This window comes from Perca flavescens, chromosome 13 (assembly GCF_004354835.1).
Source record: "Perca flavescens isolate YP-PL-M2 chromosome 13, PFLA_1.0, whole genome shotgun sequence".
Classification (NCBI taxonomy): Eukaryota; Metazoa; Chordata; class Actinopteri; order Perciformes; family Percidae; genus Perca; species Perca flavescens.
Window position 1 is genome coordinate 8628682 of NC_041343.1, and position 12481 is coordinate 8641162.

Below are 12481 nucleotides of genomic sequence, written 5' to 3' on the forward strand. Positions count from 1 at the left end.
ATTTATAATAAAACATTGTATTCTATAAAGTACATGTGTTTTTTTTCATGCAAAAATCTTAATGTGTAAAGTAACTAGTAACTAAAGCTGTCAGAAAAATGTAGAAAGTACAATATTTCTGTCTGAAATGTAGCGGAGTAGAAGTAGAAAGTGGCATGAAAAGAAAAGACTAGTAAATTACAAGTACCTCACATGTGTACAGTACTTCAGAAAAAGTACTTACTCAATGGGGGGGAGAGGTTAAATGTGTCTTCAGGTAATGTATGTAATTGATTGTGATGGCCATCGTTGATGAATTTACTGCCTACAACATGCTCCGTAGGCTACAGTGGAGTCAGTTAATTAGATTGTTACCCTCTGCAGTCACAAAGCAGTTCTGCTTATCTTCACTAATTACTCAGACGTTTGTTTATTTGAATTCTCTCAATTGGGAAATGAAATAGAAACATGGCCAGTAGAGGCGCTAGCTGCCATTTAGCTCAGTAAATCCACTGTTAGTTAAATCCAATATTTAATGGAGGAGTAGTAGAGAATATTCACACATGTGGCATCTGTGGTTACCAAAACGTAAAATCTAGTTGTCATGCACTCGTAATGATACATGTTGTTATGCAAATCCGAAATGGTGATATTATAGTAGCCTATAATATAGTGCAGGGAATAATGGCACGGGTATTGGCCATGCTTTGGGAACAGAGCGGATCTTAGGACCCGTGGATTCATTTTCTTGTCGAATAATAAAAGTTGGGGTTATCTGTGTGCTGTCGACGTGCTTCAAAGCAGTCTCAAAAGTGTGTGTGAGAGCGGCCCTTCCTCTGCTGTGTGCACGTTTGCAGTGGCGCAACAATAGCCAGCTGCGGACCGGCAGTGCGTCCGTTCGGCCGCTGGGTGTCTGCACTCTGGCTCTAGTGAGGGAGGTCTGTCCGTGGTTTCCGGAAGAGAGGGTGTGACACATGGGACACACACACACACACACAAACACACACGTCTCAGGTCAGCCACAGCTGATCCTCAGAAACACTTATCGCACAGAAGCCTGTACGGATGCTCTGTGTCAACGATCGGCTGTGAGTGGAGTGAATCAAACAGGCACCGTGCATCCAAACGGGACATCCCTCTCCCTTTTGACTTGAACGCGTAAATGGACTCAAACACGCCCGACTACTCCTTTGGGTAAGTGAAACTTTTTAAGATCGTCTCATTTCTGTCTCATTTCATTCCTGTTTAGTGGCAGGGACACGGCAGGTCGCTGCTGTGTTAAATATGGGGAAGTAAATCCGCTTGCGTGCATTGCAGATGGAGCACACTGCACGTGTGTGTGTATGTGTGTGTTCCCCGCCGCGTTTTATTGTTGTTCAGTCATTGAATTGTTCACTGTCGGGCACTTAAGGCTATATTGACTGCTCTGCAGTTGCGCTGGATTTGAACCACTTTACAGACGCGCGCGCGGGCACGCACTTTTGCGCCGTGAAATTGAAAGCCGCACTGACTTGCACGCCATTTATGTGCCAATTGATCTGGGTCATGCACCTGTCGTAAAATGCTGTATCCTCACACCTCTTACATAGGACATTTAGCTGTTATAAACTGGGGTCCGGGGGGGGGCACCAGGGACCTATCAAGGCGACCAAAGAGGTCCCTAACAATTAGAGGATTTCGTCAGACAGGGATCTCTGCTTTGATCACAGCTACAGGCTTCCCCCCTCTGACCCATCCTCAGAGGAGTCCGTGTGTGTATCTAAGGTTCCTGATATGAAGAACTGAAATTATGTATTGATTAGTCAACAGACAGACAATTAATCAGCAACAACATTATTGAGGCCATTTGTCAACATCCAACATCCATCCAGCTTCTCAAATGTGAGGATATGTATCATTTTTTTCTGTTGTTTATATTGTAAATTAGATATCTTTTGGGATGTGGACAGTAAGTTTGACAAAATAATAAGGATAATAAGGATTATTCAATGTCTTGTCAAAGAGAGAACCGGTTTCACTTATGGTTGGTTTACTTTGACACTATGTTGATCTTCCCAGGCCAATATTTGGAATGAGCTCTGCTGAATTGGCTGGAGGCTGCAGATGGAGCAGTTCTTTCCTCTTGTGCATTCATATTACGTTTTGTATGCAACTTTATGAGCATTAAATGGCCAACATGCTTGTATCAGGCCTAAGAGCAAGATTAAATGCTTTTTCCAATCCAAAAAACCCCAGGATCATGTGGCTGCCTTGCATTTTGTCCTGTTGTACCTGTGCAATTGTTGAATCTTGCCGCAAAATTGTGGTTTGTATGGGACATGTGTATATGGTGAACAGAAAATAGACAACAAAATGTTCCCAGAAATGTGCCAATAGCTGTTCTTTTCACTATGGATTTTTTGTCTGGATGGGTTTTCCTTTGAGGAAGGAGGTGTATTCTGATTGAAAAGAACAAGGTTTACAGTGGTGTAATGCCTTGCGTCATTTTGACTTGTGCTTGCATATTTTATGTGGTTTTCTTGGTTTATTTAGCAAGTCCAATGTCACTTCTGTTTCTTGTATTGCTGAATGTGCTGACGGCTCTAACTAGCTCTAACAAATAAAAAAAAAAGGACATGTCAACAACTCCTTTAGCCCCTTTGGGAAATCACTTTAGTCAGGCAGGGGGTGGGAACAAAATCAGCATTGTGTGTGTGTGTGTGTGTGTGTGTGTGTGTGTGTGTATCCCTGTGTTAATGTATGCCGGTTAATGTGCATTAGTATTACTATATCAGTGTCGTGAACGGAGGCCTGGACATCATTCACCCATATTATGTCAAGCTCAGCTAAACTCTGAGAATCGGAGAATAAACAGAAGCGTTTCTGCTCTTTCAGTGGTCTGTGCTGGTTGTGAACACTGCTGTACCCTAATGCTTCTCTTATTGCAACAATTGTCGGCCATCATGATCACTAAATCAGAAATCACTGTATAGTACATACAATCTGCAGGAAGTCCAAAACACCTTTTATATTCGTTCAGTGTGTAATTTCTTGATGTATCCTGTGTGTGTGTGTGTGTGTGTGTGTGTGTGTGTGTGTGTGTGTGTGTGTGTGTGTGTGTGTGTGTGTGTGTGTGAACCACTCAGATAACAAAATCCTTTCATGACCTAGGCATTAGTAGGGTTTGGCGTATATCCATTAAAGGTATGAGTGTACTTAAAGACAGCCTATAATTAAAAGACTCATACTAGCCATGCTAGCAGTGCATTGATGTCAGCATAGCACTTTGGTCCAGACTGAAATATCTTAAATATTAGATGAATTGACTTGAAATTTTGTTCCAACTTTTTTTTATTGTCATGCTTATCGGTCTTGCCAGCTCAGGTGTCATTGTTACAGGTATTCTGTACTCGGGGAAACAATCTGGACAACGGTGAATTAAAATTAGCCATGGCTTTTTTTCCCCTGGTGTTAACATCAGAAAACAACTATCCAGTCGGTCTAGTCGGAGCAGAGTAGTGCTGGGTATCGCCAATGATTTCCTGATTCAATTTTGATTCACATGGTCCCGATTCGATTACATTTCTGATTCAGTATCAGTTAGGTTTGGGAAGGTTCAGTTACAATACCAATTTTGTTTAGATACAAAAGATATTATCTGAGAACTTATGCTGTAAATTGTACAAGCAAGAAACAACCCTCAAATATATTTTTATAATGCACCAGGTTAATGTTTACATTAAAGGTCCAGTGTACAACGTGTTTAGTTGTTCATTATCAAAATCTGTGTTGCCCGTTCACAAACTTGTCCTTTTTTCATGAATATTTACCGCCACCATCAATTCCAAGTATTCCTATTGGCTTGAAATTTTATATTTCCATTCGCATGAACTGGGGTAGACGCTCCATATTCATGCGCCATCTTGAAATACGTTAGCCGGTAAGGGACATACAGGACATACCGCTCCGCCTTTCGCGTTTTCGCTGTCACATGATAAACTCACAGGTATTGCTAATGCTGCTAATGGGTATCGTAGCTTCCCGGCCCCGGCAAGTTTGAAGAAGGAAACATGGAGGACCACACTTATTCAAAATCCAAATTTCAGGAACAGGAGTCTTCTTCTTCTTCGCCCAGAAACAGAAAAAGGAGATTGAAAAGAGCCAGAGACCGGCTTTTTGAAGCTTGAAGGCTACCGTAGCTGTAATACGTACTTTGAACTGCGCGGTGCGAGAGAGGTGATTGCGATATATGATCTCAACGCTAGATGGGAGAAATGTGAAGTGACCCCCAAAAAGATTTGACCCACAAAAAGGGGGTCAATTAACCACATCCATGGCAAAAGGGCATATATTAAAATATCAATTTCGGGATTTTATTAATTTAAGAGAAATTGATTAATTGGAGAATCAATTATTTATTTTAAGATTTTTTTTGGGGCATTTTCAGCCTTTATTTTGACTGGACAGCAGAATATGTAAAAGGGGAGAGAGGGGGGGAAAGACATGCAGCAAAGGGGCGCATGTCGGAGTCGAACCCAGGCCCGCTGCGTCAAGGGGTAAACCTCTACACATGGGCGCCCGCTCCACCAACCGAGCTCTCCGGGCGCCCAGGAGAATCAATTATTTTAACACAGCCCTAGAGCAGAGTATGTGAATTAAAGCAACAGACACACAGAGCTACAGATTTCTGAGAGGCCAGAGACTGCCTACATTGTATCAGTGTGTAAACGCAGCGTTAGTCTTTTTATTCTGCCTCTCTCAAGTCTCCTAACTTTATGCATGTATAATACTTTATTGCTGGAGTACCCCTTTAAATTGAGGTTTCTGATTGTGCCAGAGTCTCTCGCCAACTCTTCCTTGCTTCCCAGCTCTGAGGCAGCAAATATTGTTACCGTGGACACAAATCAGGCCTTCACTTAAACAACACATGCTGTATTGATTCTTCAGTATTCGGTGCATACTGTACAACTAAGAAATCGTACACAAAATTAAAAACAGCTAGACGTTGAGTTTAACGTTGATAAATTAAGACAAATATCCACATGAAGTTCAAAATGTAATTTCTGTGTAGTGAGGGGCTGCCATAAGAGCTCACAAACATGCATCAAATAATTTCACTAATGACTCCACTGAGGCTGCTTCCAGGAAACAATCTGCCCAATCAGGAGGAAGTATGCACAATATAAGCAGTGCTGTTGACACTATTGATACTGGTTGTCAATGCTGCTATGGACTTAGTCTGTGCACTGATTTTCATATTTTCATCTTTTGTTGTCAATCAGACAATAAGATCTCTGTCTTCACTACCTCACCACCACAACTCATTTTTCAATATTTTTGCATCATATTTAAAATAAAGTAAATTACACTTTTACTATAATGTTATTGGTCTTATTAATTTTGATTCCTATACCCATATTTTAGAATGGCAATGAAGGGATTTTAAGGAAGGGGTGCAAAATTAACCAGGATTACAGTAGTATGTTCTGTAAAATATAAGCCCCCGTTACCCTGACTGGTCCAAAAAGTAGCCAAAGAGGAGTTGACAAAACTCGATCACTTTGTGATCTGTGACCTCGTGATTGTTTTGTTCGACAAGAGCCGATAAATGCATGGGAATACAGTATGCATCTGTCAGATCTTTGAATGATCCCTGGCTCCTCCTGTCACATGTCGAAGTGCCCTCTGAAATTTAAAAAAACTGCCTCTCAACTTCAAGCCTCTCAGTGGCGTTTTCCATGGTAGCAGTTATCTTTGTGTGGGCAGTGTGTGCAGATGAACGCTGTGTGGCTTTCCTCCGTTGCACGGATTTAGGAGCAGCCAATGTCTGCTAATATCCGCCAAATGCCGTGAAACTCGTCATGGAGGTCTGCTGAGATCAAGTGGATCTTGCATATCTCGGCAGACCTTGGCTGCACTGAACTCCGTGCACTGGGGCTATGGAGGGAAGCCATATATATATATATATATATATATATATATATATACACATATATACACACACACACACACACACACACAGTACAGGCCAAAAGTTTGGACACACCTTCTCATTCAATGCGTTTCCTTTTTATTTTCATGACTATTTACATGGTAGATTTTCACTGAAGGCATCAAAACTATGAATGAACACCTATGGAATTATGTACTTAACAAAAAAGTGTGAAAAAACTCAAAACATGTCTTATATTTTAGATTCTTCAAAGTAGCCACCCTTTGCATTTTTATTAATAAGGGAAAAACTTCCACTAATTAACCCTGACAAGGCACACCTGTGAAGTGAAAACCAATTCAGGTGACTACCTCATGAAGCTCATTGAGAGAACACCAAGGGTTTGCAGTTATCAAAAAAAGCATAATACCTACATAATTCCATATGTGTTCATTCATAGTTTTGATGCCTTCAGTGAGAATCTACAATGTAAATAGTCATGAAAATAAAGAAAAACATTGAATAAGACGGTGTGTCCAAACTTTTGGCCTGTACTGTACCTTGTTGTGAACAGAATGCATCAATAATGAAAACCGAAACAAAACGGCACAGAGAGGAGGAAGAGCTATGACCAAAAAAGTCATAAAAAACTTATTCAGGCACTCAAGGTTAATAAATAAAAGGCCTTTTAATTGGAAAAGAAAATGGGCACCCTGCTTTAATTGAATGGTACCTTCCACTCTTGCATATTTGCATCCCATTCCGAATATGATTCAAATGTCAGCTACATTAAAAGAAACGTAATTGTGAAACTTGAAGAGAGACAAGTCAGTTACAAATGTTTTGAGGTTTTTTTTTGTGTGTGAGCGTGAATACATAAATACATTTCCAGGTCCTCATTAGTTAGTACTTTGCCAGGCGCACCACCCCATCTGCATATTAGCCTTCATTATTCAGAGCACGACCAGTAAGGACTCTGGGGGTTCTCACATTTTTTAGTTAACCTCATCCAAGCACTTCTCTCCCATTCTCATTAGCGTGTGTGTGTGTGTGAGAGAGGCATCAGCATGAATGAGACACCCACTGGGAACCTACACTAGTTGAGTTCTTTAATCAGCACATCAGTTCTAAGAAGGTTGAAGTCAAACCAAAATAATTTAGCAATGATGACGAAAACAAAGAATCCATTAACATGTTGTTCAACCAACCTGCTGCCAATTGGACAGATTTTGTGTTTTGTATAAACAATAATTTGTTTAAGTAGCTCAGTTTGACAAAAGAGACAATGTTAACAGCATTATCAGGCAGTGAATATATGAGTAAAAGTGACTCTGCTGCAGCTTTGTCAAATTCTCTTGCCTCGTCGCTAGAGCTGATCAATATGGAGAAAATCAGATATGATATTCTTGACCAAATGCCTCAATGTCGTTATTGCGACAATATTGTAAGGTTGACAATTGGTGCTTCTATCTTCACAATTAAATTTTAGATAAATTATCATCAATAATGTGGATATAATGACTGAGTGGGTAAAGGCAAATAATAGAAAAGCATTCTAACATGAGCCTTTTAAACCAGGAAAAATACTACAAAACTTAATCCATATTACGATATTACAATATCCAAAATCTAAGGCAATATCTAGTTTCATATCACAATATAATATTGATACGTTGCCCAGCCCTACTTGTTGCCTCAACGTTGACTATCTCATAGTTCCAAGTAAATCTTAAATTCTCTTAAAATGTTGTATCTGAATGTGTTATTTAAATGCCCTGGTAGCTCAAGATGTTATGGTGGGCTGTGTGTCCCCAGAGCCCTGCTGTACTATCCATATGGCCGGTGAGCTAACTGAAATAATTGGCCGGTTGAGTTTGTGTCTTTCCTCTTGTCTGTGTGCTGTCCAAAACTCTTTTACAGTTCCTGACACCGTTTCAATTTAATTCAATTCAATTTTATTTATAGTATCAAATAGGTTATCTCGAGACACTTTACATATAGAGTAGGTCTAGACCACACTCTGTAATTTACAAAGCCCCAACAATTCCAACAATTACAGTAATTCCCTCAAGATCAAGCAGTGCGACAGTGGCAAGGAAAAACTCCCTCTTGGGAAGAAACCTTGGACAGACCCAGGCTCTTGGTAGGTTGGGGGTGTGATGAACAGTGGCAATAGTAGTCACATTAATAATGGAACAGTGACTGGATGTAGCGGGAAGCTGCAGGGTTCAGCAGGAAGCAGCATGACATTGCAGGGCACCGCTGAGCTCAGCAGGGAGTGCAGCAGGACCATGGCGACAGCTGGAACCAGGATCTTGGTGCCAACGTTCTCCAAGGAAATACGCTGGGGGAAAAAACATAAGGACTCCGGGGAGTAAACTCCCCAGAAGCTAGGATTAGTAACAAGCATTTCTGGGACGGGATACACACAAATAGTAATAGTAATAGAAAGGGAGAGGAGAGAGCAGCTCAGTGTGTCAAAGGAAGGAAGGAAGTCCCCCGGCAGTCTAGAACTATAACAGCGTAACTATAACAGCGTAACTAAGAGAGATAGGTCATAAGGAGAGGTAGCTTTTTCGGGCTTAGAACTCTCCCCCTGCCGGATCGGGCTTGGCTGGCCTGCCTCCCTCTACTTTGTTATGTATTATTAATTTAACAATTATGAAGAGAAGCAGGTGGGCCAGTTAGGTGAACACTGCAACTCCTCACGGCCTAACTATAAGCTTTATCAAATAGAGTTTTAAGTTCATTCTTGAAAGCAATTACAGTTTCTGCCCCCCGAACTCAGATCGGGAGCTGGTTCCATAGGAGAGGAGCCTGATAACTGAAGGCTCTGGCTCCCATTCTACTTTTAGAGACTCTAGGTACCACCAGTAACTCTGCATTCTGGGAGCGCAGTGCTCTAGTGGGACAATAGGGTATTAGGAGCTCTTCTAGATATGATGGTGCTAGACCATTTAGAGCTTTATAGGTCAAGAGAAGGATTTTAAACTCAATCCTGGATTCAACAGGAAGCCAGTGCAGAGAAGCTAATACAGGAGAAATATGATCTCTTTTCTTAGTTCTTGTGAGAACACGCGCTGCAGCATTCTGGATCAGCTGGAGAGTCTTAAGGGACTTATTTGAGCAACCTGACAGTAGGGAATTACAATAGTCCAGCCTGGACGTAACAAATGCATGGACTAGTTTTTCAGCAACGTTTTGAGACAGGATATTCCTAATTTTAGCAATGTTACGAAGATGAAAAAAGGCTGTTCTTGAGGTTTGTTTTAGATTGGCATTAAAGGATATATCCTGATCAAAAATCCATCCATCCATCCATCTGGGGTAAGGACTTATTCCCTACCTGGAGAAGGCATTCCATCGGTTTCCTGCTGAGAACCATGGCCTCCGATTTAGAGGTGCTGATTTAGAGGCCGATGATGCCATCAGGACCACATCATCTGCAAAGAGCAGTATTAAATATTACAAACAGGATTGGTGACAAAGTGCAGCCCTGGCGGAGGCCAACCCTCACCTGAAAAGAGTCCGACTTACTGCCGAGAACCCGGACACAGCTCTCACTTTGGTCGTGCAGAGATTGGATGGCCCTGCGTACTCCCGCAGCACCACCCACAGTATCTCCCGGGGGACCCGGTCATACACCTTCTCCAAATCCACAAAACACATGTAGACCGGTTGGGCATACTCCCAGGCACCCTCCAGGATCTTTGCGAGAGTGAAGAGCTGGTCCGTTGTTCCACGACCAGGACGGAATCCGCATTGTTCCTCCTCAACCCAAGGTTTGACTATTGGCCAAACCCTCCTTTCCAGCACCTTGGAGTAGACTTTACCAGGGAGGCTGAGAAGTGTGATACCCCTGTAATTGGCACACACCCTCTGGTCCCCCTTTTTAAAAAGGGGAACCACCACCCCAGTCTGCCACTCCTTTGGCACCGTCCCAGACTTCCACGCAATGTTGAAGAGGCGTGTCAACCAGGACAGCCCCTCCACCCCCAGAGCCTTGAGCATTTCTGGACGGATCTCATCAATCCCCGGGGCTTTGCCACTGTGGAGTTGTTTGACTACATCAGTGACTTCCGCCTGGGAAATCGACGACAATCCCCGTTATCCTCCAGCTCTGCCTCTAACATAGAGGGCGATTAGTCGGATTCAGGAGTTCCTCAAAGTGCTCCTTCCACCGCCCTATTACCTCCTCAGTTGAGGTCAACAGTGTCCCATCCTTACTGTACACAGCTTGGAAGGTTCCCCGCTTCCCCCTCCTGAGGTGGCGAACCGTTTTCCAGAAGCACTTTGGTGCCGACCGAAAGTCCTTCTCCATGTCTTCTCCAAACTTCTCCCACACCCGCTGCTTTGCCTCTTTCACGGCAGAAGGCTGCAGCCCTTCGGGCCCTTCGGTACCCTGCAACTGCCTCCGGAGTCCTCTGGGATAACATATCCCGGAAAGACTCCTTCTTCAGTCGGACGGCTTCCCTGACCACCGGTGTCCACCACGGTGTTCGTGGGTTACCGCCCCTTGAGGCACCTAAGACCCTAAGACCACAGCTCCTCGCCGCAGCTTCAGCAATGGAAACTTTAAACATTGTCCACTCGGGTTCAATGCCCCCAGCCTCGATCATTGACCTTCGGCCTAGGGTGCTCTGGTACCAGGTACACTTATGAGCATCCCTATGTTCGAACATGGTGTTTGTTATAGACAATCCATGACTAGCACAGAAGTCCAACAACAAACAACCACTCTGGTTTAGATCAGGGAGGCCGTTCCTCCCAATCACGCCTCTCCAGGTGTCTCCATCATTGCCCACGTCTTGGCGTTGAAGTCCCCCCAGCAGAACAATGGAGTCCCCCACTGGCGCCCCATGTAGGACTCCACTCAAGGTCTCCAAGAAGGCCGAATACTCCGAACTCCTGTTTGGTGCATATGCACAAACAACAGTCAGAGTTTTCCCCCCCACAACCCGCAGGCGTAGGGAGGCGACCCTCTCGTCCACCGGGGTAAACTCCAACGTAGCGGTGCTCAGCCGGGGGATTGTGAGTATCCCCACCCCCGCCCGGCGCCTCACACCCTGGGCAACTCCGGAGAAGAAAAGAGTCCAACCCCTATCCAGGAGTATGGTTCCAGAACTGAGACTGTGCGTAGAGGTTAGCCCCACCAGATCTAACCGGTAGCGCTCCACCTCCCGCACCAGTTCCGGCTCCTTCCCCCACAGAGAGACGTTCCACGTCCCCAGAGCCAGCGTCTGCTGCCCGGGTCTGGTCCGTCGAGGCCCCTGACCTTCACTGCCACCCATGTGGCCTGATCAAAAATAACTCCTAAATTTCTGACAGTAGTGCTGGAGGCCAGGGCAATACCATCCAGAGTAGCTATGTCTTTAGATAATGAGGTTCTGAGGTGTTTAGGTCCCAGTACAATAACTTCAGTTTTGTTAGGGTTTAACATCAGAAAATTATAGGTCATCCAGGATTTTATATCTTTAATGCACGCTTGAAATTTAGCTAGCTGACTGGTTTCGTCTGGTTTGATTGACAAGTATAATTGGGTGTCATCCGCATAACAGTGAAAGTTAATTGAGTGTTTCCTAATAATATTGCCTACAGGAAGCATATATAAGGAGAATAGAATTGGTCATCAATTTATCATTAACATTAACAAATTGAGATTGATCAGAGAAATAGGACTTAAACCAGCTTAGAGCAATTCCTTTAATGCCAACCAAGTGTTCCAATCTCTGTAACAGGATTGAATGGTCAATAGTGTCAAATGCAGCACTAAGATCTAGTAAAACAAGAATGGAGACAAGTCCTTTGTCTGCAGCAGTTAAAAGGTCGTTAGTAATTTTCACCAGTGCCGTCTCTGTGCTATGATGCTTTCTAAATCCTGATTGAAATTCATCAAATAAACTACTGCTATGTAGAAAATCACATAACTGATTAGCAACCACCTTCTCAAGGATCTTGGAGAGAAAGGGAAGGTTAGATATAGGTCTATAGTTTGCTAAGACCTCAGGATCGAGGGGGGGTTTTTTCAGAAGAGGTTTTATCACAGCTACTTTAAATGACTGCGGTACATAACTTGTTAATAAGGACATATTGATCATATCTAGTAATGAAGTGTTTACCACGGGTAACGCTTCTTTGAGTAATCTCATTGGGATGGGGTCTAAGAGACAGGTAGATGGCTTAGCTGAGGATATCTTTAACATTAATTGTTGAAGGTCTATAGGATAAAAGCAGTCTAAGTATATGTCAAGACTAGTCGTTATTTCTAGCGACTCTGCGTTTAAAGGTGAACCGTTAGAAGTTGAGGGCAAAAGGTGATGAATTTTATCTCTAATAGTTATAATTTTATCATTAAAGAAGCTCATGAAGTCATCACTACTCAGAGCTAGAGGAATAGATGGCTCAGTAGAGCTGTGGTTATCTGTCAGCCTGGCTACAGTGCTGAAAAGAAACGGGTTGTTCTTGTTTTCTTCTATTAGTGATAAGTAATAGTCTGATCTGGCCTTTCTTAGGGCCTTCCTATAAGTTTTGAGACTTTCTTGCCAATCCAAACGGGATTCTTCCACTTTTGTGGAACGCCACTTACATTCG

The 12481-nt window shown here is 43.0% G+C and overlaps 1 protein-coding gene across 3 annotated transcripts in view; it reads left to right on the plus strand.

Moving 5' to 3' along the window:
• The first annotated feature begins 837 nt into the window (after nucleotides 1–837).
• camkk1a (calcium/calmodulin-dependent protein kinase kinase 1, alpha a) overlaps nucleotides 838–12481 on the plus strand; it is a 75164-nt gene continuing 63520 nt past the window's right edge. For all 3 annotated transcript variants that reach the window (XM_028596128.1, XM_028596130.1, XM_028596129.1), the window contains exon 1: nucleotides 838–1173. In XM_028596128.1, the coding sequence (XP_028451929.1) occupies nucleotides 1142–1173 (32 nt within the window). In that variant the 5' untranslated portion in view covers nucleotides 838–1141. The remainder of the gene's footprint in view (nucleotides 1174–12481) is intronic.